The sequence below is a fragment of the Canis lupus genome, chromosome 2 (genome assembly GCF_048164855.1).
Source record: "Canis lupus baileyi chromosome 2, mCanLup2.hap1, whole genome shotgun sequence".
In the NCBI taxonomy this organism is placed as follows: domain Eukaryota; kingdom Metazoa; phylum Chordata; class Mammalia; order Carnivora; family Canidae; genus Canis; species Canis lupus.
In genome coordinates, this window is record NC_132839.1 from 59,482,506 (window position 1) to 59,508,588 (window position 26,083).

The 26,083-nt window shown below is 54.3% G+C and overlaps 1 protein-coding gene across 2 annotated transcripts in view; it reads left to right on the plus strand.

The window, feature by feature from the left end:
* Positions 1 to 26,083, plus strand: part of RASGRF1 (Ras protein specific guanine nucleotide releasing factor 1) — a 93,319-nt gene that overhangs the window by 15,153 nt on the left and 52,083 nt on the right. For both annotated transcript variants that reach the window (XM_072802199.1, XM_072802207.1), the window contains exons 2-5: positions 8,702 to 8,808; positions 13,657 to 13,804; positions 19,183 to 19,275; positions 21,572 to 21,825. In XM_072802199.1, the coding sequence (XP_072658300.1) occupies positions 8,702 to 8,808; positions 13,657 to 13,804; positions 19,183 to 19,275; positions 21,572 to 21,825 (602 nt within the window). The remainder of the gene's footprint in view (positions 1 to 8,701; positions 8,809 to 13,656; positions 13,805 to 19,182; positions 19,276 to 21,571; positions 21,826 to 26,083) is intronic.

Consider the following 26,083-nt stretch of genomic DNA (forward strand, 5'->3'; position numbering starts at 1 on the left):
TAATTGGTTGAGAGTTTTTTAACATAAATGGATGTTGAATGTTGTCAAGTGCTTTTATACATCTATTGAGATGATCATATCATTTTTATTTTTCATTTTGTTAATGTGATGTATCACACTGATTGATTTATGGATATTGAACCATCCTTGCATTCCTGGAATAAATCCCATTCAATCGTGGTATATGAGCCTTTTTAATGTGTTGTTGATTGTTTGCTAATACTTTGTCTAGGATTTTTGTATATATGTTTATCAGGCCTGTAATTTCTCTTTTTTGTGGTGTCCTTGTCTGCTTTTGGTATCAGAGTAACATTGACCTGGGAAATTGTGTTTGGAAGCATTCATATCTTCCAAGGTGTGGTATTCAATCTTCCCATTTGGATAGGTATTAAATCTTCTTTGAATGTCTAGTAGCATTCACCAGTGAAGCTGTCTGGTCCTGGACATTTGTGTGTTTGGAGGTTTTTGATTACTGATCCAGTATCCTTACTATAATTGGCCCATTCAGATTTTCTATTTCTTCATCATTCAGTCTTAGAAGATTATATGTTTCTAGGAATTTATCCAGTTTTTCTAAATTGCCCTATTTGTTGGTGTATAATTGTTCAGAGTAGTCTTTTATGATCCCTTGTATTTTTTCAGTATCAGTTGTAACTTCCTCTCTTTCATTCATGATTTTATTTGAGATTTCTTTCTTTTTTTCTTACTGAGTCTAGTTAAAATTTTATCAATTTTATTTATATTTTCAAAGAATCCGTTTCATCCATTTTTTTCTATTGTCTTTTTCGTCTCAATTTCATTGATTTCTGCTCTGATCTTTATTATATCTTTCTTCCTATTGATGTTGGGCTTTGTTCCTCTTTTTCTGGTTTCTTTAGGTGGGGAGTTAGATTGTTTACTTGAGATTTTTCTTGTTTCTTGTCTCACTAAAACTTACCTCCTGGAACTACTTTTGCTTTATCCTGGAGATTTTGGTATATTATATTTTCATTTTCATTCATCTGAAGGGTTTTTTTCCATCTTTGATTTCCTCATTGATCCATTCGTTGCTGAGTAGCATGTTTAATCTCATTGATCCATTCATTGCTGAGTAGCATGTTTGTGATTTTTCGCAGTTTTCTTTTGTAGTTAATTCCCAGTTTCATGCTGTTATGGTCTGGAAAGATGCTCAATATGATTTCAGTCTTCTGAAATTCATTGGGAATTGTTTTGTTGCCTAACATATGGTGTCTCCTGGACAGTGTTCCATGCACACTTGACAAGGATGTGTTTTCTGCTGGTTTGGGGTGGAATGTTCTGTGTAGAGCTGTCAGGTCCATTTGGTCTAATGTGTCCTTTAAGGCCGCTGTTCCCTTGTTGATTTTCTGGCTGGTTAATCTCTCCTCTGGTGCAGGTGGGGTGTTAATTAATGTCCCCTGTTGTTGTTCCATTGATGTAGATTTCTCTTTTTATGTCTCTAGTGTTTGCTTTATATGTTTAGGTGTGCTTATGTTGAGTATGTAAATATTTACAAATGTCGTGTCTTCTTACTGGATTAACCCCTTCATCATTGGTAATGCCCCTGTGTCTCTTATTAGAGACTTTGTTTTCAAGACCCTTTTGTCTGATACAAGTGTAGCTACACCAGATTTCCTCTGGTTTCCATTTGCATGAAATGTCTCTTCCCATCCCTTCATTTTCAGTTTGTGTGTTCTTACGTCTGTATGGCCTGACATCTTGTAGCAGCATATAGATGGCTCTTGTTTTTTGTTTTAATCCATTCAGCCTCTGTGTCTTCTGATTTTTGGAGAATTTAGTCAGTTTATGTTTAAAGTAGTTACAGATGGCTTTGCCCTTATTGCCATTTTGTTCATTATTTTCCAGATGTTTCCTATTTCCTCACTGTTTCTTGTTCTCTTGCTCTCTCCCCTTGTGGTTTTATGCCTCTCTTTAGTGTCATGTTTAGATGCCTATCTCTGCCTAACATCTGTGTATCTAATTTAGGTTTTTGTTTTGTGGGAACCACGTGGCTTACATACATCAGCCTACAGATAGACCTCAGAGATATTGGAGGTTTGGTTCCAGACCACTGCAATAAAGTGAATATTGCAATAAAGCGAGTAAAATAATTTTTTTGGTTTCCCAATACATGTTAGGTTATGTTTACACTATACCGGAGTCTATTAAGTATACAATAGCATGATATTTAAAAAAGCAATGTACCTGCCTGAAACTAAAAATACTCTATTGCTAAAAAATGCTAACCATCATCTAGACTTTCAGCAAGTCATAATTGCTTATCGCAGATCACCATAACAAGTATAATAATAGTGGAAAAGGTTGAAATATTGCAAGAATCACCAAAAGGGGACACAGAGACACAGAATGAGCAAAGGCTATTGGAAAAATTGTTGATGCGGTTGTCATGAACCTTTACTTTGAAAAAAAATGCAGTAGCTATGAAATGCAGCAAAGCAAAGCATGGTAAAATGTGGTGTGCCTACTATGTGTGTATACATACTAATTTATTTTAAGTTGATAGCAAGTTAAGTTTGAACACATTCTAAAATTTTGCATTTTTACTCCCTCCCCCTACATTTTAGGCTTTTGATGTCTCATTTTACATCTTTTTATTTTGTGTGTCCCTTAAGTAATTGTTGCAGGCATGGCCATTTTTACTGCTTTTACCTTTAATCTTCCTGCCAGCTTTATAAGTGATTAAGCCACTGCCTTTACCTGTATGTTTACCTTTCCCAGTGAGACTTATCCTTTTATGTGTAGCCTGGTTCCCAATCAGCGCCCTTGCTTTTCAGCTTGAGGGAGAGAATTCCCTTTGCCATCTCTTTACCATCTTCCCTACTGCTCAGCAATAGGGAAGTCCTCCAGTTCCTGCTTGTCTGGAAAATTTTCTCTCCCCCTCAGTCTTGAACAACATCCTTCCCGGGTAGATCATTCTTGCTTGGAAGGTTTTTCCCTTTAGCATCTTGAATATATTCTGCATCTCCCACCGGCTCACATGGTCTCTGCTGAAAACTCTCTGATGTCTTCCAGGATCCCTTGTATGCACGGAGTTGTTTTCACATGATATTTTGAAGATCCTCTTTGTCTATCACTTTTGGAGTTTCCATTATAGCAACATGTCAGGTGTGGGTCTCCTCGGATTCATCTTCTTTGGGAGTCTCTAGGCTTCCTGAGCCTGGGTGTGTGTTTCCTTCCCCAGCCCAGGGATATTCTCAGTCATTAGGCTTCAAATAAGTTTTCTGTCCTTTTCTAGGGGATAGTTTTCTTCTCTTTCTGGAGCCATTATTATACAAACATTCCCTTGATGTTGTCCTGTAGGCCCATTGAGCTGCCTTTACTGTTTTAAACTCTTTTTTCTTTTTGCTGGTCTATTTTCGAGCACGTGCACTGTCTTCCTGTTGACCGATCCTTTCTTCTGCTTTGTCTGCTCTGCTGTTGAAGTCTCTTGTGCATTTTTCGCTTCAACTTTGTATTCTTCATTCTGTGACTTCTGTTTGGTTTCTTCTCATGTTTTCTTTCTGTTGAAATTCTGTGTTCACCCACTGTTCTGACATCAGTGAGCTCCTCTATGACTATGACTTTGAACTTTTTATCAGGTAAATTAGCCATCTCAGCTTCACGAAGGGTTTTTTTCTGGAGTTTCATCTTGTCCTTTCATTGGGAGCAGGCCTCTGTTTCCGTATATTTGCTTTACTCTCTGCATTGATTTCCACGTATTAGGGCAAACAGCTCTCTCCTCATCCTGAAGGAGTGGGCACAAGAAGCCCAAAGGTGGCTTCTGTCCTGCTGTCTGGGCAGCACCCCTTGAGGTTGGCTGCCAGAAACTGTCTCTCTAATCAATTCAGTTCCATGGGGCCCAGAACAGCAAGCCCCTGGCCACCAGAGCCAAATGTCCAAGGTATGTTCTTCTGCCAATTTTGGTGGGTCCATAGGGGAGTGCTGCGGCAGAACAGGTCAAGCCTACCCAATGGGTATGGTGAGAAGGGAGCCATGGCCTCCCCCCACTTTTAATACCCTGAGAATTCATAACTTTTGCCATTCCCACACGATGACAATAACCTCCTCTTATCCTAATCTTGCTACTTCCCCTGGAGAAGTTTGCCCCATCTCTCCATGCTGCCAGGGAAGTAGGATAAAGATGGGAAATAGGCTGGCACAGAGACCATTGTATCACCCACAGGGCCCACTCCAGGACTCTGCTTATTTGGGGTGGGCTTCCCTTGATGCTGAAAAATACAGCAGTCTCAAGCCTCCACTCACAAAGACCATGAACTCAATGTCTTACCTTCCCCACCTGGTAGATGCCTCTGAGAGATGCAGCCTCTGAGAGATGCAGCCACACCAGGTGGCACACAGCAAGTATTCAGAGGGTTATTGGTGGTATTACATTGAGTATTAATAGGAGTAAGGGGATGAGTGGCAGAAATGTCAAGGTGCCTAATGGAGACATCCTCAGACTCCTGGAGTAGATTAGCATTTATGTGTCTGTTCATTCTTTTCTTCTTTGGCCTTTCGGCTGCACCTGCTCAATGCCAGACTCTGTGTGAGGTACAGAGTCCCCTGGGGAAGGAAGCCAGCCACAGCCTGGTCTTGAGCCATCCAAGTCCTGTGGATCAGGCAGGACTGTGAGGCTCCATGGGAGGAGAGGACTCAGGGAGAAGGCAATCCTCAAGTGAGAGGAGGACGGGGGCTACTGGACCCCCTCCCCACCAGACTGAGATCCAGACAAGCACCTTCCCCCTGACCTGAAGTTCTGTGTCTTCCCTAGCTGACCCCAGGACACAGTGCCACACCTGGGCCCTCAGGCCAGACTAGGGCTACACACTCTAAAGAGAAGGGGGCCAGGCCAGAGTCACACCTAGAGCCTCCTGAAAGCTGTAAGAAGAGACAGGGAGTCATCTTGGGCCTGAGCTTCAGGGAAAGATCGCACACTCTCATCCAGGCTGTGTCTCTGCCTCCCTCCCTCCCTCTCTGTGAGCAGGTGGATGGATGGGCAGGTGGATGGAGATGTGGATATGCACATAGATGGTGCAGGTATAGAGAGAGAGGGTGGAACTGAGAAAAAGTAAGAGCCCAGTTTATCCACCCAACTACCCACTTCACAGATGAGAGCCTGAGCATACCAAAGAAGGGGCCCACCTGCCCTGAGCTGCACCATGGGTCAGATTCCACACCAATGCCCTTTCTCTGACCAGGAAGCCACCTACCCCTCTTCACTCTGGTGAGCCCTGTCCATCCCTGTGAAAACAGCACTGGGTCACCGAGGAGCCCTGGACTACAGCCCTGGCCCAGACCCCGTGAGGCCCTCACACCTCCAACCATAGCCCCTGCATGAGAGGGGGGTCACCACCTTGCAGGTGGCTCTGCCCCCAGGGGACACCTGGGCTGCACCTGCCTGGGACTGCTGCCTCCCCAGTCCCACTACCAGCGCTTTGTGGGGTCTCTTCTCTCTGTTTGCAGGCCTCTCCAAGTGCAGGTCTCTCCATGCACGGGTCTGAGCATCTGATGTTCCCCCTCCCCGCCCCATCCTTCTCAGTTCTCCAAATTGCCTTTTTCTTAGCATCTTCCCGGAGTCTGGAACTCAGCCTTTCTCTCTATATGTGTGGGCTTTGTTCTTTCCCCCAGCGGATTTCACTTTTTCTCTCCACCTCTGTGTCTCTGCTCCCCTGCCCCCGTCTCTATCTCTGTCTCAATCTCTCTGTCTCTGTGTCTCCATCTCTGTCTCTATCTCCATCTTCATCTCATCTCTTCCCCTGTCCACGTCCTCCTGCCTGCCTCTGTCCATGTCCCCCTCCCTTACCTTCCCTTACCCTCAGTCCCCGCATAGAGCACAGCCTTAGTCAAGTGGCAATGACTCCCTCGGTGAGCACCGTCTGCTAGTCGCTCAGGCAATGGGCACTGTGCTTGTATAGACCTGGGGTTGGGGGTCAGGGGGTGGTTACAGGCACAAAGTGAGCACATGGCCCTCTTGTCATCCAAGGCACCTGCGTATCAGCCCGGGGCCACCTGGGGCCACAGAACAGCCTAGTCCTGGCTTAGCGCGGCTGCCTGCAGGGGACCTTGGGGGTGTGTCTTGCCTCCCACCCTGTGAAATGGGGGTGATAGCGCATGACTCCTTGGGTGAGAGGTGCTCCTGGCAAGGCCATGTGTGCAAGGAGCCCAGCCCCGTCCTGCAGCCTCCAGTTCCTCCTGCAGTGGAAGCTCCCAAGTTGCCTGCATGGCACCCTGCTCGTCCTCCTCCCTGAGGTTGCCCTGGGCCCTCCTCAGAGTTCACTGTGGCATTAGGAGGTGCAGTGAAGTTTCTAGGTCATGTCTTCCCCCCAGGCCCCCACCCCTACCCCTGCACCAGCCACTGCTCCATCACAGGGCATCTAGGTGCTGTCTCCATGGACAAGAGATGCAGCAGGGTGCTGGTGAGGACGCTGGCCACAGCCAAAGGCTTAACCTAGAGCAGAGGTGACAGGTCTAGAGGCCCCACAGGGGCTGGACAGATGCCACCCTGTGGCAGTGCCTGGGGGTGGCTGGGGAGGGAGCCCTGGGAACCAGTCCTGCCCCAAGGGGCAGAGAGCCAAGCATCCTTACAGCTTGAAAACCAAAGGTGTCCTGTGGCGATGGCAGGGTTTAGGCTTGGGGGCTTCTAGGCTGGCTTCCTTTGGTTGTACCTGCTGATGCAGTGTTGCAGGGGGAGTAACTGTGAGCTTCTCCCCTAAGCCGGGCCGACTGGGGAGAAACCTCTGCTCGGGGCTGAGGAGCTGACTCACTCCCCATGGCTCTGAGGGGCCAGGGAGACCACTGAATGGGCTCATCTGCCCTGGGGACCAAGGGGACCCCCTCTGCCTGTCTGTGGGCCACTGAGAGACCCCATTTCTGAGTTAGGACCCAAAGTCTCACCTGTGTGGAGGTTCTGTAGGCTTTATCACCTTCACCTCCCAGTGCCAAGCCCCGGCCAGAGAGGATGGTAGGTGCCTGGGGAAGGTGCGTTATCCTGGCTCCTCTGCTTCCCAGCTGTGTGGACTTGGGCACGTGGCACAACCGTGCAAAACAGGTAACACCTGCTCCACCTGGTGACGTGGGAATCCATGAGATCACGGGAGACGAGCACTGGGGTGTTCATCATCCTTGAGAGTCAGGGGCAGTGCTTGACAGCCACCTGCAGCTCTTCCTCACCTGCCAGGGAGGGTGGGGAGCCCACCTGAGCCTTCCGAATTCAGCTCTTTGAGACTGCAGCTGACATTTTATTACATAGCCCCAGTTATGTGTTTCCTAGGAAACAAGTGAGAGACATGGACGCTCCGTCCACACGCACATGCACACACACTGGCTGCCACCGAGACTGACAATTAACAGAAATACAGTAAATGTCAGCAGAGGCTAAAAATAGTTTACGCACCACACTCAGCTGCTGCTCCCTGCGCCTGGGCGCCGTGGGTAGAGGGACGGGGACGGCAGCTCCTCTGACACACTGCCATGCCTTGGCCGTCCAGGGGCGCGTCTCTGACTGGGGGTGTCCCTGACCCAGCAGGCCTGCAGGTCCATCTCTGTGCCCCCCTGCCTGCCTCTCTCCCTCCTACTCCAGGATGAGACCCAAGGGGTGTCCATAGGCTGGGCCCCCAGCACCCGCTCACCCACCCTCTCTGCCAACCTCTGTGTGCCTGGAGCCTGACACTCCAGCCTGACACTCCAGCCCCCTCAGCAGCCGGGAGAGACATGGGCTGTGGGCCCAAAGTCTGCATGTCCCCCCAACCCCACCCGCCCCCCAAAAAAACCTGCTCGTGGTCCTGCCAATGCCTCACCTATCTATACAGCACCCCTGGCTTCTCATCACTCAAGCCAGATACGTGGGTGTTTTCCCCTCACTGGGCATGGCCACCAGACCCTGCCCACCTCATCTCTGGCATCCGTATGCCTGCAGTCCAGCCCCTCGCACCCTTGCCTCTTGCACACTGGGGGCTCCAGATGTCTGTGCTCCTTGTCCAACATAAACAAACCTGGACCCTGCCCTCCCCCACCAGGCAGCCGTCCTGCTCTCTCTGGGCTGAGCAGAGGGTGGCTTTCTCTGTCCCCACAGTCCTTGGTTCTTATCTCCCAAATGGAATGACTGTAGCTAACAGATGCGCTTGTTGGGCATCAAGCCTTGTGCTGGGAGCTTAGGTGCATTAACGTGGGAATTTAACAGGTGTCTGTCGTCAGGCGCTCTGCCTCCCGGGAGCCTAGGCGGCAGGCCCCGTGCTAGAACCAGCCCCAAGTCACCCGCATCCAACAGACTTGCTTCTGGTGGGCGCCCCTGGGGACCCCATCTGTCTGTCCCAGGACCAGAAGAGCACTTGGTACATTTCCGTGGACTGTCCGGGCATGCAGCGCCCAAATGGTACCAGCTCCCAAATGGGGTGCTCTCGTGGGGTGTTCTCTCTGCCTTCCCCCAGCATCCCTGATGGTTCAAAATGAGCTTTTTTTGCAGTTTGTCGACAAATAGGGCTTTGTGGGTTTTGCTTCCTTCTCACAATATCCTAAGCAGAGGCTCTGTGCCATCATACAAAACCTGCCTCAATCAAGAGTTTGAAAATGCTAAATAGAGCAGCATTCCAGGGATCACAGATAATGAACCTGCGCCTGGCTGATGTGGCAGTGAGCACTTTGCAAAACAGTCAGCCTGCGAGCCGCGGACACCCTGGTAATCAGAGATGTCTTCTTCTCGATGCAGCATTATTTCACGGTTAACTTCAGCCATGAGAACCAGAAAGCCCTGGAGCTGAGGACAGAGGATGCCAAGGACTGTGACGAGTGGGTGGCAGCCATCGCTCATGCCAGGTATGTCCCAGGAGACAAGGCGGACCCGAGGGAGGCCCCGGGGTAGGGAGGAGAAGGAGAACTGTAAGGGGGGCTCTCGGCAGGGTCGCCCTTAGAGCCCTGGAGCTCGGGTCCCACCGGGAGCAGGAGACCTGAGGAGCAGCCTCCCACCTGCTCCAGCACACTGGCTTCTTCCTGGTAGAGGAGCCGAGCCTGAGTCGGTGTGGATAAAGGGCTTTACGGCTACCAGAGCCTGAGTCTGGGCTCCAGCCCAATGCAGCCACTGATCTGCTGCCTGACTATGAACTGCTCCTGTCATTCCTCTGGGCCTATTTCCTGCCCTAGACACTGAAATCCTCTAAACTGCTCTGAGCTTGGGCATTCCAGACCTCCTCATTCCCAGCAGTGTGCCTCTCACTGGAGGAGCCAGATGGAGAGAAAAGCAAAGGGTCTCCTGTAAGTGCTGCAGAGAAGGCCTTCCACACTGGGTTGAGTCTTTTGGGTCTTAGGGAAGGGCCAAGCTTGTGGGCTGGGGTGCGGCTCCACAGCTGGCAGCCCCCTGGCAGAGCTGAGTCCTGAGGGCAGGGACCCCCCAGATTCGCCCCTCTCAGCAGGTGATCTTTCTTGCTCAGTGGAGAGGGGTGTGCTTCTGTGTCTGTCTGCCTGTTAAGTGTGAGGTCCTGACGGCAGAAACCAAGTGTAATTCTTTGCATCCCCAGGGCTTATAGAGGTATAGGCAAGCGGTCAGCAAATGTGGATTGGAAGAATTCAAGGATGAATGAATGGGTAGAGGATGGATCCAGGTTGGATGTCGAGTGGAAGATGAATGATGGATGAATGGAGGGTAGATGAAAAATGGATGTGTTTAAACTGTGTGTGAGGGTGGATGGACAGACAGGTGATGAACAATGCATGAATGGTGTGTGGGTGAGTGGATGGATGGATGGATGGATAAATAGATGGGTGTGGTGGGTGGGTGAATGGATGGGTGAATGAGTAGATGGGTGGGTGGGTAGATGGGTAGATGGGTGGGTGGGTAGATGGGTGGATGGGTAGGTGGGTGGATGGATAAATGGATGGGTGGGTGAGTGGATAGATGGGTGGATGGATGAATGGGATGTGGTGGGGTGGATAGATGGGTGGATGGATAGGTAGGTGAATGGATAAATGGATAGGTATGGGTGAGTGGATGGATGGATGGATGAACAGGAGGTGGGTGGATGGATAGATAGGTGAATGGGTGGGTAGGTGGATGGATGAATAAATGGATGGATGTGGGTGGATGGATAGATGTATGAGTGAGTGGCTGGATGGATAGGTGGTTGGATGGGTAGGTAGATGGATGGATACCAAGGCCCTTCCTTGAGCCCTGGAACGAGCCAGCTGACAGAACCCCTGTGACCTTGAGGTCAGGCCATGTCCATCTCTGTCCTCAAGGAATGTCCAGTCTAGCCATGGACACCAGGTTCTCACACATGAACTTGTAGAGTCAGGCTGCAAGTATGGCACTGGGCAGACAAGGATGGATGAAAGTGCCCTCCAGAGATGTCACAGTCCCATCAGGAAGACACTAGTCGTGGTCACAGCCAGCAAGCACTGGTATGTGAAGGCTGTGAGGAGGAGACATTACTTCCCTCTATACGTAGATGGTGGAAACTGGATATAGGATGACATTTGATCTGAGCCAGAGGACCAGAGGCATATTTAATGGGTTTAACTATGAGTGCTTGGGCCCCGGACCACATCCCCAAGGCACAGATGTAGGAGTGGCTTCCAGGAACAATGAAGAGACAAGTGTGGGTTTCCGAAGGTGGAGTGTAACCTGGTCATGACCAGCCCTTGAACACCAAGCTCAGGTGCTTGGCCTTGCCGACCCCAGGCATCCCACCTGCTGCCAAGCCCCCACCATCTCCCTGTGACAGGTGAACTTCGTGTACTGTGTCTCGGGTCCAATGTATGAGTTGTGAGCAGGGTTCATCTATTTTAAATGCTCACTGCTACCTTCACTGCTCTGTGAACAGTGGGAGCCATCAAAGGTTTTACACCAGAGGAGTGACACCATCAGACCTACAGTTTTGAGTGGAAATTGCCGGCCTTGTGGAGGATGGATTCACGTGGGAAGACCCCAGACTCAGGGAGAGTAGGTGGCCCTCAGCCTCCCTGGCACTGATGTAGAACCGAGAGTAGGGTCATTTTGAGAAACAAATGAATCAGTTTCTATGGAGGGGCTTCCCAAGCGTTCGAGCGATATAGAATTCTAACGTGTTGTAGACTCTGATTACCAGGACTACACGGATTCAGGAAATCAGTGCCTTAGACAGTGAGATGCTACCAGGTGTGGCGTCTACCTGGTGAAGGGGACAGAGACGGCGCAGCGCTTGTTGGACCAGGGTGGCCCCGTAACTCACACACAGGCAGGACCAGAGAACGGCTCGAGCACTTCAGAAAATCGTGGTCCCCTCTCCTGGCCTCAGTCTCTTCGGCTGTAAAATGAGACCGTGGTTCTTCCATGGCTTCTAAGTCCCTCTCCAGATCCAAGTCTGAGTCCCCAAGGATAGTGCTGCCCAAAAAGGTGCTCAGTACCCCGTCACTGGAGGAATGGAGGTGGGGGAGGCAGAGCTGCCCAGAGCCGCTGCGCATGAGGCCCTGCTCCACCCCGAAGCACTAGCGTCTGTGACAAACCAACCGAGTCCTGGATGGCCCTGGAGTGAGAGGGAGGTGTGGCAGTGTCTCTCCGCTGAGCTTCCTTTGCAAGTAGACAGCTGAGCCTCTTGGGAAGTAGGAAATGCTTTAAAACCTAATATTCTGGTTAACGCTCATTTTCATAAGGCAAGCACAGAATCCTCATCTTAAGCCAATGGTACCACCAGCCACATGCCCCCTCCAGCCTTACTGACCTTTAGATAGGGTGCAGAAGCCAGGACGGAGTTCTGGGTCCTCCCCTGGCACGTGCTCCAGGTCCACGGGCTGCCTACACCCTCTGCCCCATCCACCCACCCCCGCCACTTTCGGGTGCCACAGGAGTCACCTCCTCTGACACAGGCCGGGAACCAGGCTTTCTCAACCTCCTGGGCACCCCCCCAACCCCTCCATGTAGCCCCTGTCATATTGCAACACTGTGTCCCACCCACGGCATCCTGGGATCCTCATCTCACTTGGGCTCATCAGGAAGCTGTCAGTGTCCCATTTAGGGCTTAGAACATTTGTGTGCAGCTCCTGAGTCGGGAACAAAAGCCAGCATCCCCGACCTGGCACCCCATGGACCAGCCACATCCAGGGCAGCTGGAAAGTCATGTCAGAAGATGCCAGATGGGAAACGGTCCCCTCGATTGGGCATCTATTGGGCAAGGGGGTAGCCAGCTTGTGACCCCCAAGAGGGACCAGTTCCCTCTGTGGGCGCAGGTGGCAGAGGCTGCCCTGGCTAGGAGTGAGGGGAGGACAGGTGTGGGACAATGGGTAAGGGCAGGCTGTTCTTTCAATAGACCTTACTGCAAAGGTGGGGAGGGGGCTGGGTTCATACCACAGGGACTCGGGGCTCCTAGACTGAGGACAAAGAGCCCAGGGCATAGGGGCCGCTGCTGACACAGAAGGACGGACTGTGGGGGGTCCAGGGAGGGACCTGGGGGGGGGGTCAGGGGCGGGATGAAGGGAGCCACGGTAATCGCAGCACTGTGTGTCCTGTGTGGTGACTTGTGCCATGCCGGCAGAGCCCCGTGGGCAGGGACTCATCATCCTCATTTCCCGGATGAGCAAACTAAGGCACAGAGAGGCCCGGTGACCGGTCTGCCGTCCCTGGGCTGATGAGTGTGCGAGCAAGCAGGGCTGGGCCCAGGGACGGGGTCAGAGCATGGGACCCAAGCAGAACTCAGCCCACGGGGGGCAGGGGTGGCTGTGGGTGGCACAGCTGGGGGTGGCAAAGCGAGGCAGGACTGCATGATGGACATGAGCGGGCGGGAGGCAGGATGGGGATTGGAGGGGACAGGGAGCCTTGGAGGCCAGAAACAGAGCCATGTGGTGCGGAGAGGCCAAGGGTGGGGGAGGCTGGGGACACAGGCGCAGGAAGGCAGGCTGTCCTGCGGGGCCCTGGGCGGGAGGACCTTCCCTCTGAGTCCATGCCTACGCTCCAGTCTCCTGCCCCGACAGGCCCATTGCAAAGCCCCTCGGCCCTCAGAGGCCGCACCCCTTCCTGGATCCAGGTCCTCCCCCAGTTCTGAAGTCCTCACAGGCCCTGCCCATGCTGCGTGGCTGCGTGGAGTCAGGGGGAACCCTGGCCCAGAACACATCACCCTCAGAGGCCTGGGACCTGTGACTTTGGGCAGGGCACCACTGCCCCCACCTGGCGGCTCTTCCAAGTTGCCCAGCCGTGATGCTCCACCAGCCTAAGGCTTGTTAATCTGACAAATGCTGGGCTCCCTCTTTCATCCTCTGCTTGGACTTTGAGGGGCCCTCTTATCTGGCCCCCCAACCTTGGTCCCAGTCTCCCCCAGCACAAGCCTCCCAGTTGGGGCTGCAGTTGGAGGAGGGGGTGCCAGAGCCCTGGGTTGGGCATCCGAGGCCTGGGCAGTGGGGGTAACCCCCGTAGTCTGGGTTGGAGAAGACACCTGGAGCCAGGAAAGAGGACGAAGCTAGCACAGGGAGGGGAGAAGGGGGAGACAGGCTTCAGACAGAAGATCTGCCCGTGCAAAGGCCCGGGGGCCTGCAGGGGAAAGCGGGACCCAGTTGGACAGGAGTTGGGGAGGAGGCCCCAGATGCTTGGGCAGCAATCAGGACCTTCTCCTGAGTACCGTAGGGGGGTGAGTCCTACCTGGCCTGCAGCTCTGGGGGGTCCAGCAGGTAACGTGTTAACCTGCCGTGTCCATTTGTCCGCAGCTACCGGACCCTGGCCACAGAGCACGAAGCGCTGATGCAAAAGTATCTGCACCTCCTGCAGATCGTGGAGACAGAGAAGACAGTGGCCAAACAGCTGCGGCGGCAGATCGAGGATGGGGAGATCGAGATCGAGCGGCTGAAAGCAGAGGTGAGCGCCACATACCACCCCAGGCGCCTGCAGGGGCGGGGAGCGTGTGCCGGGCAGAGCAGGAAGGGTGCATAGTCAGAACTAGGTTCAAATCTCAGCCTGCCCCCCCTGCAACTGTGCCTCAGTTTCTTCATCTGGCAGAGATCATGGACAAGCTCCTGGGAGTGACCCCAGGGAGGAGTTTCAGAGCACGGGGCCGAGGGCCATGCTGACTAGGCATTCTGCATTACCGGCCAGCGCGGCAGGGGCTCGGGGTCGCTGATGGTCCCTCTGCCTGGGGCTCGCCAGGCAGCAGTCTGGAGGCTGCACCGTTGCCAGGTTGAGCCCACCAGGACCTTGATGGTGAGTATGGTCCATGAAGTGCTATCTCCTTAGGAATGCAGAGCCCAGGGCTGCCTGTCCACTTGCCACTCTTGCCACTCAGCTCAGAGCCATGTGGGAGTGATGGGAGCTCGTTCTGGGGTCAGTCTCACCCCAGAGACCACCCCCGGGGCCTCCCCTAGCCCAGCACACATCCCCAAATCCAGGCTGTATCCCTGTGAGGAGCCCGAGGCCTGGCCCCAGTCCCACATCATGAGCTTTATGAGCAAGGGTGTCTGTCGGGGTGCCATTCACTCCCTCTGTCACCTGACCACTGAGCATGGCCTCATCCTCTTCCCCAGGCCAGGCAGTCCTCCCTAGTCCCACGGGGCTCTGCCCAGTACCTGGAGCCATAAGCCGTGTACCCTGTACCTCTCGGCCTTGGCACATTCTGGTGCTCCTGTTGGAATGCCCTTGTCACCCCCCTTCCTGCCTGTGGAGTCCTAGCAGGTACATCACCTCCTCCCAGGGACCCCCCACCTCCCGGCTGGGAGAGTGCTCACTGCCGTGTTCCCACCACGTTCCTGCACCCACCTGCCACATCGGAGCCAGTTCCACGCCTGTGTTCACCCACTCCAGCCTGGTGGGGGCTCTTGGAGGACCAGGCTATCCTTTCTCACCCACTCCGTGTGCCTGGCATATAGTAGGTGCTCTGTGAATACATGGGTGTCAAGCTCTGAAATCAGCATCGTAATAGAGCTTGTGGTGTGAACCCACACAAGAAGTGAGTTCTTTTGCAGCCAGTGAGAGTGTAGGTTCCTGTTGCCTATGGCCTTGGAGGGTTCCGGGGATTTGTGCACCAGAGGAGGGGTGGATGCCCAGGGGGAGACCCCTCTGTTGCCGGGGAGCAGAAAGCTGGTCGGTTGTGAGCACGTGCGTGCTCACAAGTGTGTGTGTCAGAGCCACAGCAGAGGCCCACTTGGTGGGAATTTGGAGCAATTCTTCCACTGGGTGCCTTACCCTCCAGGGCAAAAGATCCTTTTAAGGAAGACTTAGAAAGAAAGGCTGCCTCAGTCAAGCTTTCCGGCTGTGGTCCGTGTCTCTCATATGCCCTGCGGGGCGGGTGGACACAGCCTGCTCCCAGGAAGGAGGCTGCGAGGGAGGCAGGAGGCGCTGAGAAGCCAAGCAAGCTCCTGGGAGTGACCCCAGGGAGGAAGACAGAGGCCTTGGAAAGTGACTGCTGGAGGGATCTGATGACACAGGAAAGGGAGGGGCTTATCCAAGGTCGCCCCAAGGTCACCTGAGTGATGGAGTCCCAGCTCGGACTTGGATCTCGGACGCCTGGCTCCACATCCTTGGTCCATGCCTACCCCTGAGGACTCAGGTCTGATGGAAGGGGCACCCCCACGGTCCGCCTGTCCTCCACTGGCCAGGTACAGCTCCCAGAGCCCTGTCGGCATGACCCCAAGGACTCGCAGGGGCTCGCCCTCTCCTGCCCACCTCTTGCTTCCAGACTCTGCTCTCCTGACTCACTGCATCCCTTCCCACTGCGGCGGCCTGCACTCCCTCTGCTCTGCTCCGGACCCTTTGGGTGGCCGCCACGAGTCTGTCGGAGTGACCTGGATCCCACGCACCCACGACCCCCACATCGTGGGGCTTCCAGCAGCAAGGGTTGCTCCTTCCCTCACAGAGGGACTCCCACAGCCTTCTCTCACCACGGACACATGAGATCACACCCCAAAGGAAGTCTGCACCACCCCCACACACCCCTTCTTGGTCTCCAGGGCCACCCGACACCCTGTTGGGCCTCATCCTTCTTGCCCACACCGCTGAGGACCTTTTATAGGAAGGGGCATCTGCCTCTGAGAAGAAGCATCGTCGTCTCCAGGCGCCCAGCTTGGCAGCATCTGGTTGTTCATTTATGGTTGGAAGTAAATGCCGAGCACAGGAGGGGGCTGGCAGGGCAGGAGCCTACAGGCCGTCATACTTTACTGTTCCTGAAGCTCTCAGAGTCCTTGAAGCCTGACCCTGGAAAGAACCGTGGACATCTTTAGTTCAGGGTTCAGGTCAGTCTTGCAAACAAAGTTTGACATGGATCCCCAGCACAGAAGACAGGGCAGCGGGGAGATGACTCTGGAGGACACGGGAGAGCCCAGCTGGGGCCCACCGCCACGCCTGGAGGCATGCTTCTCGCCTCCCCTGCCGCCCTGGCATGCCACACCTGTGTGCCCCGTGCCTCTGTTCAGCCGTCCCCTCTGCCGGAAGTCCTCCTTCCCATAACCCTCCTGTTGGACTCCTCTTTGTCCTTCAGAACCTCTTCTGGAAGATCCTTACTGCTTCCATGGGGAGACGGTCCCACCACAGTGGCTGCACACCTATTGTGGCCTGTCCTGCTGGACTGTCTGACCCCCTTGTTAGGCTGGGAGCTCCTCCAGGGAGGCGTCTGGCTTATCCACCTCCAGCTGCATCTACCAGAGCCCACCAGAGACGTCAGCATGACATGTGGACAGGGTTGGCCCAGGAGGATGGAGGTGGGCACCTGAATGACTTGGAAGAGGTCAGAGGGAAACAAGAAGGGAAGAGAAGAAGCAGGGCCACGTCACGTGCCAGCGGTTTGAAAAGCAAGAAACATGGAGCTCTTTAGCAGAACCGTGGCTGCTAACACGAAGAAACACCCTGGATCAATTCCACCGTCAGGGGGTGCGCTAAATGCATCCTGGATTAAAGACACCATCTCGGGGATGGAGGGGGGGTGGGCAGCCGCCCGTCTTCAACAGGCCCATCTTCAACTTCCCAACAGGGCTCTGGGAAGTGCCCCACAGTGGGGTGGCAAGTGGGCCGGGGCCCGCCAAGACACCCAGCCTTGAGCCAGGCTGGGCACTCAGGGCTGGATACCAGCCAGGGGGTGGGGGCAGGAGCCCACGTACCAGCTCTCCGTGGCCACCGTTCACGAGGGTCCACCCAGCAGGCCCTGCGGTCAGCGGGGATCCGAGGCAGATCCACTCCCAGAGGGGCTGCCAGATTTATAGAGGAAGGTTGCGTGTGAGGTCACTGGGGCCGGGGCTCTGGCCGCCTCCCCACACTAGCTCCAGGCGGTTGGAGGGGCGAGGGGGAGCCACGGCCCGAGTCTTGTGCGGTCCCCGGGCTCAGAGCTCTCTACCCCCATTCTGTTCTGTAAAGACTCCAGGGCCCTGCGCTGCCGCCTGTGCGTGGAGCACAGCGCCTGACCTAATTGCGTCTATTTTTTGCCCTGGTCCCTGCTGAGGGCTTGTCCTGGAATCCTCCCTCTGAGAAGAGCACCATCCGTTTTAGATACAGGCGACTTACAGACACACGTACACGCACATGCACATACACACGCATCGCTGTTCTACAGAGAAGAGGGTATGGTGTACGAAGCTGCGGCGGGGAAGCGATAATTTCCAGGATAGCCAGGGGAGGGGGCGTGGGGGGCATTCCCGCGTTTCTGAGCTGGGAGGCTGCCTGCACGTGCATGTGTGCATGCGTGTGTGCGCGTGTGTCCCTCAGCCCTCTGGAGCCCGGATCCAAGAGTCCGCCTTGATGTCAATGGGCAGATGTCCTCAGACAAGCCTGGGGGGGCGGGGTACGACGAGAGAAGGAAGCGAAGCCCGCGCCGGCCCCAGTGCTTCTCGGATATTTTCAGCGGCGCTGCGAGCACAGGCTGGGGTAATTTTAGCAACCAGGGGAGTGGAGAGCGAGTAACTGTTCCATTTGCTTTCCAAGCGCTGCATCGTGAGAGCCCATTCATTGTGCGGTTCACAAGTGGCCTTGAGGGGACAGAGCCGTGTGCTCTGCCGAGGAGCTGGCGTGGCCGCGCGTTCGTAGGCTCCCCCAGCTGCTATCTTTAGCTCCCGTGGGTGAGCTCCGTGTGGCTGCTGGTGCTCCAGGCGTCTCCATGAGCCGCCAAGGGTGCGCCGAGCGCCCAGCCCCTCGCGAGCCTCCAGGAGCAGGTGGATGGGAGCCGCAGGCAGAGGTGCACCAGCGAGCAGGAAACGCCTGCCCCGTGCTGGAGCGCGGGCTCCCGAGCAGCGGCCTGATGGCACCACGGGCCGTCCCCTCTGGGGGGAGCCCACCGCGGCCCGGGCACCCTTCTCCTGGGCGCTGCCCCTTGGTTCTGTTCCGGCAGCTGTGCTGGCCTCTCTGATCCCCGCACCAGGTGAACGGAGGCTTTCAGGGCGGCTCCCGTGGTCCCTCCCACGTCCCTCTGGGCCGCCGTTTCCACGGAGGGCTCCTGGTCAGGGAAGGGCTTCAGGGCGGCCCAGGGGACGGGGCAGCCACGCCAGCCGGGCTTTGCCTCAGCCACTGGCTTTTCTCTGATTCCAGCACGGTTTTGTCTGAAGGAATAAGGGGACAGCCCAAGTGTCCATTTACAGATGAAGGGATTGCAAAATAGGATGTGTAAATACCACAGAGAATTACTCAGGCTTGAGAAGGAAGGAGCCTGACACCTGCTACAGTGCAGACAGACGCAGAGGACTTTACACCAAGTGAATTCAGCTGGCCCCAGAGGGCCAGATTCTTTAGGACCCCACTCATGTGAGGTCCCGAGCAGAGTCAAGGTCACAGAGACAGAGGGTGGATGGGGAGCTGGGGGTGGGAGACGTCGGTTCATGGGGACCGAGTCTGTGTGGGAAGGTGGAACATCCTGGAGATGGGTGGTGGGAACAGCCTTGCAACCGGGTGTGTGGACTTAATGCCCCTCAGCTGTACACCTGAAGCTGGTTTTAAAATGGTTAAATTTTATATTGTTTTGCCGCAGTAAAAATTCAAAAATAAAGGGGGCTGATGGTTTGGGCATAGGGAAGAGAATCAGGTATCGAGGCCAAAGCCCCCAGATTACTCTGGGCACCTGCCACACACGAAAGGGGAGGGCCTCTCCCCCGGCCACTGGGGGCTGGCACCCGGCCGCCCAGAGCTGAGGTGCGGGGGGTCCCAGTCCAGTGCTCACTCGCTGTCCAGCCCCACGGCCTCACACGGAGCAGGGCACACAGGCTGCAGGCCCTTGCAGGGAAGGTGGCAGGGCGCGCGCTCACCCCAGTGACCCGTGTCTCTTGCAGATTGCATCACTGCTCAAGGACAATGAGCGCATCCAGTCCACGCAGACCGTCACCCCCAACGATGAAGACAGTGACATCAAGAAGATTAAGAAGGTCTGTAGCAGCCACCCTAGAGGGCCTCCTGGCACCGTCAGCACCGTCCCCCCAGGGATGGCCGCCCCCCAGCTCCACCCCAGAGACCAGATACGGGACCCGGAACAGCCATGCTCAGGCACTTCCTCCAGGCTGTCCCTGGGCGACACTGGGTCCACCCTATTTTAGGGAAAACAGGAGCTAAAGCGGAAGGAGTGGGAGGGGCTGGGACAGAACCCAGGCTGCAGGCTCCAGCTGGGAGCTTCTCTCACATCATGGTGGGGGCGGGATCCTGAGGCCACCTGGCTCCCCCCATAACTTCCCCCCCACAGCCACCTCCCCACAGCCACCCCCTGCCCCTCCCCATGCAGACCCTTCCTCTCACAGTTTCTCCCTCTAGTACCTCCCACCCCGCACACCTTGGCCTGGGAGCCCCTGGACCCCAGAGCTGCCCCAGCAAACTAGCTGGACTCTCACAGTCCAGATGGCAGACATCATAGATGGCCCTGGGGAGGTGCCTGGCAGCCGGGGTACCACCAGCATGGTGGGCCAGCCCTGGGCATGTGCAGGCTACCAGACCCGAAGCCAGAGAGCCCGAGTCACCCTAAGAAAGGCAGGTGATATCGGACAGTCCTGCATGTGGAGCAGCCAGAGAGCCCCCAACACCCCAGACACTGCAAACTGGCGTCCCCCCCATCCCCGGCCAAGTTCAGCCTACCAGCGTGTTTGGGGTTCTGAGCCCACATGGTGTGTTGTTTTTTTAATTTGTTGCTGGTGCTTTAAAAGCTAAACATTTCACATAAAAATCTGGATTTTGTTTCTCAAGAATAGAAATAGCTAACATTCATTAAGCACTTTCTATGTGTCAGACGCTATTCTAGGAGCTTTATGCAGATTAATTCATTCCTAACTCAAAACCCTGTGGGGTTTCATTATTATCTGCATTTCACGTTACGGGGAGGCTGAGGTGCAGAGAGGCAGAGGGACTTGCCCAGGTCACCAGCTCAGCGTTGGCACGTGGCATTGAAACCCCAGCCGCCCAGCCCCAGAGCACACATCCTCCTGGACACCACTGGGACATCGCCTCCTGGAAAGCACGAGGCCATGCATGCAGCCCAGGGCCACCCACCACAAGCCTGAGGAGACCCACCAGCTGGCTTCCTGAGTCTGTAGGACCTGCTAGGCCATAGGCAGGGGTGTTGCCAGTGGGTCTGAGCCAATCCCCATCCTGGCAGGCATGCGCTGGCCTTGCCTCTCAACTGTGGCTCTGCTGGGCTTCTCAGCCCATTTTCAGAAGCCGTTCTGGTTGGAACATTTCAAGTACCGGCTGAAATCCTCCTCCCTCCCTCTACTTTCACCCTCCTGGGGTGTCAGGGCAAGCCCTCCACGTAGAGAGAGTTTCCCTGTTCTGGAAGAGAGTAGTCTGAGCTCAGGGCTAGCTTCCTCTCCAGGGCCAACACCCCTAGCCACACATCTGCACCCCAACAATGGCATTTGCTGTCCATGCCCCTTTCAGTGAAGGCTGGTGAGTGTCTGTGCCTGCTCCTCAGCAGGCGACCCCTGGGCCCCTGGGGCCCCATCCCGTGGCAGGAGCAGCAGGGAGCTCTGGGGTAGCCAAGAACCTGGTTCCTTTCCTGGATTCTTGCCAACATGTGGCCGTGCCAAGCAGCCCAACTGCAAGATGGTCAAGTATCAGCATTCATTTCCCCACAGAGGCAGGAGAGGTCTAAGCAGGCGTGGGCACTCAGAAGTGCCAATGAGGCCCCAAGCATGAGATTAACTAATTTGTCACATTCTGTTCAATTCGATAATCACCCTCTATCCAGATGAGTGTTAATTGGAACTTGTGGGCTTTCAGGCCTGTCGTTAGACAAGATGAGGTGTAGATGGGCCACCACAGCCCGGCAGGCCTGTGTCCTCCAGCTCCTGCTCCAGTGGAGACTCAGCCACCCTTCCCCTCCTTCAGTCAATGCTTCTGAAGCAGCCAGGGATCTTGCTGAGATGGAGGGGTCCACGGAGGAGCCTGGCATCTGCATTTCCAGCGCACTCTGGGGGGATGCTGGTGCCACCAGTCCCGGGGCCACATTTATAGTCCAGGTGCCTCCTCATGAGCCCCATCCTACAGCCAGGAACACTGGCTCAGAGGAACCAGGCAGCGGGCCCAGGAGCTCGCAGGCAGCAGGAGCAGGCCTGGCCCTCCTCTGGGCCTGCAGAGGGGGCAGGTGGATAGAGCCCATGTCCCCGCCCTGGAGCCCTCGCTCCTGGAAGCATGAGCCCCCAAGCCCTCTGACCAAGACCCTCCCGCCCACTCCCCCAGGTGCAGAGCTTCCTGCGGGGCTGGCTGTGCCGGCGCAAGTGGAAGACCATCATCCAGGACTACATCCGCTCGCCGCACGCTGATAGCATGCGGAAGAGGAACCAGGTGGTGTTCAGCATGCTGGAGGCCGAGGCCGAGTACGTGCAGCAGCTCCACATCCTGGTTAACAACTTCCTGCGCCCACTGCGGATGGCCGCCAGCTCCAAGAAGCCCCCCATCACGCACGACGACGTCAGCAGCATCTTCCTCAACAGGTGAGCTCCCCCAGGGGCTGGCCCAGCACGGAGCACCCGCCCAGGGCAGGTGAGCAGATGGGCCACACAGGGTGGAGGTGCCCAAGCCACGTGACTCCAGGCCACCTCCAGCGAGTGTGGGTGCAGGGCACACACGGAGGCCATGCGGCAGGTAAAGCTGCTCCACTGGGGGGTCCTGTCCCCCAGGGAACACCTGGCAGGGTTTGGAGGCATGTTTGATTGTTAAAACCTGGCTGAGCTTGGGAACGCTGCGGGCACAGCTAGCAGAGGCCCCGGGCTGCCGGAAACCTCAGGCAGGCCCCTGCCCAGCCCCTCAACAAGGACAGCTCTTCCCACAGTGTCCCTGCTGAGAAGCCAAGTCTCCGGGAGCTAACTACGCTCTGTCCTTCTACCCCGACGCAGCCACAGTGACCAGAGGCCCGGTTCTCTGCCCGAACATATCTGCCCTCTAAACGCACCTCCTTTTCCCGAATGGTGACTCTAGCGTCACTGTGGGACTTGTGGTACCCCAGAGGGTCCAGCTTGCACTGCTCTTCTGCTGTCTACCTCTTTTTAAAAGGAGTTTCTTAAAAAGTTGTTTAAATAGATGAGCTTTTTGGTGGGTGTGAAAATTGAGTGAGCCGTATAAAAGCGACAGGCCTGAAAACACATACCCAGAGTGCGGAGGGTAAGCGATTCCCCCCGGGAATGAGGATGGGCTGCCGTGTGCCCCAGGATGTTCATTCAGCCACTTCACTCACTCTAACCAGCCCCCATGTAGGCCCGCCCCATGGCGGTCAGGACCAGGGGGTGCTGGGTGCGAGGGACCAGTGGGCTAGGAGTGATAGAGATGGGCAGAGGCTGGCCAAGGCTCTGGCTGGACAGGCCCAGAGTCAGCGGCGTGGGCAGGCCTCCAGCTGTGGTGTGGACACCGCGGCAGAGCCGGGGCAAGAGAGAGACGGACGGGGAACAGCCTTTGACCTCATAGGACCTTCTAGAACTCAGCCACTGGGCCTTACAAGGTTGCTTTTTTAATATATGTGTTGAACCCAATTTTTAAGTATTACATAAATGCTTTTAATTCATTTCTTGAAACAAATAAATCAGTTATTATATTTTTGTGACATCGGATAACAGCTCAGAAATCACAGTGGACTCTTTCCAACACTGTGACTTGCACAGTCCCTTCCTGGGTGACCCAGGCAGTGCAGCAGGGTTCACACATGGGCACACGTGAGTGAGCACGGGAGCTGGGACCCTCATGCTTCTCTGTCTCAGGGTCCAAGATGGGGCCGGGGCACCCCACCTGCAGCAGGTGCAGCAGGTGCACAGGTGCTGCTGCCACAGGTCACAAACCCCTGTCCTGCAGGCTTGGTGCATCCCCAGAAACACTGCTGACCCTGGACAACTTGGGGGTGAGGGACACACCCTTGAACATCCACATGTAACCTTGAACTCCACCCAGTCTTAACCATCGATGGCCCGCTCTTGACCGGAAGCCGTAGTGATCACACATACTCATTTGTTATGTGGTTTACGAAACATACCTTACAACAGAGTGAGCTAGGAGAGAAAACAGCCTCAAGAAAATGTGTTTTGGGCACCGCGCTTTATTAATCAGGGAACCCCACGTGTGAGCGCACCCGTGCAGTCCACACCCGGGCAGCCCAAGGGTCCACTGTGCTGCGGGAGGCACGGGGACACTTCTGGGCTGTCCCCCCTTCTCTTAGGCCATGACTGCAAGCCCCTGGTGACCATGTATCACAACCACCAAGAGATGAACCTGTGCTTTTGTGCTGATTTAATCTTTCCATCATTTTGTTATACTTCATGGATCTTCCATGGAATCTCTGGGCTCAGGAGGCTCCAGGCAGAATGAGCCCTTCCCGGTGTGTCCCAACTCTCCCTCGGATGTTCTTCCACTTTGCTGTTCTTGATGGTGTCTCCTACTGTCTTTATGTCTTTCCTCGGAGGTCACGTCCCTGGCCACCCCCATGTCCCTTGCCACCATTGGCTTATGTCCTTGCTGTGTGTTCACAGGGCCTCATGCTGCCCTTTGTGGTACCCATCACACTTAAATAGTGACTTACTCTGTGTCTGCATCCTGCTTACCATGGATGGGGTCAGGGCTGTAGTGTACAGCTGCACCAGCTACACATTGCACAATTCAGAGACACTATTCACATGGACCAGAGATCAGCACAGTTTTTCTGTAGAGCATCGGACAGGACATAGTTTAGACCTTGTGGGTCATGTGGTCTGTGTCGAAACTAAGCAGTCACAGACGGTCCTGAATGAACGCACATGGCCGTGTTCTGATAAATCTTCACAGAAACTAAAATATGAATGTCGTATGTGTTCACATACTGTGAAATATTCTTTTGGGTTTTTTTCAAACCATTAAAAATGTAAAAATCTTTCTGAGCTTGCAGACTGTACAAAAACAGGGAGTGAGCCAGTCCTTTGGATGAAAAGATTCTGTGTCCCATAAAGTTGCCGTGTTCTCCCAGAATATTCTATGAATGTCATAGAATTCCATCCAAAGTGCAGTGTAGCAAAATGATCTTGAAGTTCGAGTGAAGGAATAAATACACGTAAATAGGTAACTGTGTTTCAAAACAAGAGCATTGAAAGAAACATTCCCTACTTTAACTGAAATATGTTATGGAAATCGATAAATATTGTAAAGTAACAAAAACAGCCTGAGTGTAGTAGCAGAAAATACAATAGAAAGTCTAGAAACAGACCTAAGAGCTAGAAAGTCTAGAAACAGACCTAAGAGCGTGTAAGAAGTTAACGATAAGCAGCAGCGTAGAAGAGCAGTGGAAACAGCTGGCGGCGCATCGTTAGATGGAATCGGGCAATCAGCTACCCTAACTGCGGAGGATTGCGCTTATACCCCTTGCGTGCATCTCACACCAGCGTGAACTGCAGTTGAGTATTTTATGTAAGCGTGAAGCAGGAAAATTAAACAGGTGAGTGTGTGCACAACCCATGCACACTCAGAAACCGAAGACAGAAAGAAATATTATGCCTCACAAGGCAAGGGGGGGACAAGATGGACAAACTTCCCAAAAAACGATGAATTTAAACATCAAACACACCTAATGGTGCTAATGCAGGCAGACCACTGAGCAAAAGTGTCTACAGTGTTTATGTTAGGTTATGTGCTACATATGTGGGGTTATTTAAAATTAAGAAGAGACAGAATAATAATTGGACGTAGCTAGGGAATTCCCAGAGAAGGAATTCAGGTGGCCAGTGCATAGGAAAAACATTTAAGGAACATAACAATGATTTTTTTCAAAGCATATCAAATCAAAATGAGATCATTTTATTCTCTTGTGAGATGGATAACAATGGTAGCTTCTACATTATAGGTGAAATTCCTTAAAATGCCTTAAAAATGAAGGCTTCATCAACTGTATTTTTATAGTCCTAGCTTATGATGTCCCTAACATGCTACTACAGTGGCCCGTGCAGTGTTGGAATTTAAGAAGGTGCATTTCTCCCCGATGCATCCTGAGCAGTGGGCGGCTGGCAGTGCGTGGAAATGGCTCCCCTGAGTGGTGCTGGGCAGTGCTCGGGGTAGTCCGGAGCCTTCCGGCTCCCTCAGGAACCCCAGAAAGTACCCTGATCCTCAGTCTCCCCATCTCAGACCAAACATTCTGCCACTTGTGCATTCTCACTCACCCTTGAGTCAGTCTCTAACTTTTTGAACATGGGGCCAACGAAAGTTCTTGGAATTAATACGTGTTTGTCCACACAGCAGACTAGTTCAGAGGCCACAGAGACACAGCCCAGCCCTGTCCGAGTCACTCTGAGGCCACAGAGACACAGCCCAGCCCTGAGTCACTCTATAGGGGACAGCTGCCTAACTCAAAATGACTTCAGCCATTGGGGGGGATTCTGGTCGGGAGTCAGTGTGTGTACACACCTGGGGTGGGGGGGACCCTGGTCGGGAGTCAGTGTGTGTCCACACCTTGGGGGGGACCCTAGTCGGGAGTCAGTGTGTGTCCACACCTGGGGGGGGGACCCTGGTCGGGAGTCAGTGTGTGTCCACACCTGGGGGGGGGGGACCCTGGTCGGGAGTCAGTGTGTGTCCACACCTGGGGGGGGGACCCTGGTCAGGGATCAGTGACCACGGTGGGGGGACTATTCTGGTGGGACATCGAGGAGGGGACAGTGAATCTCCACAGTGCGGGGACCTCACTCTGAAGATTTCATGTCTGTGGATGATGTGAACATTCCCCCTGGCACCGGTTCTCCTTCCGTCCTG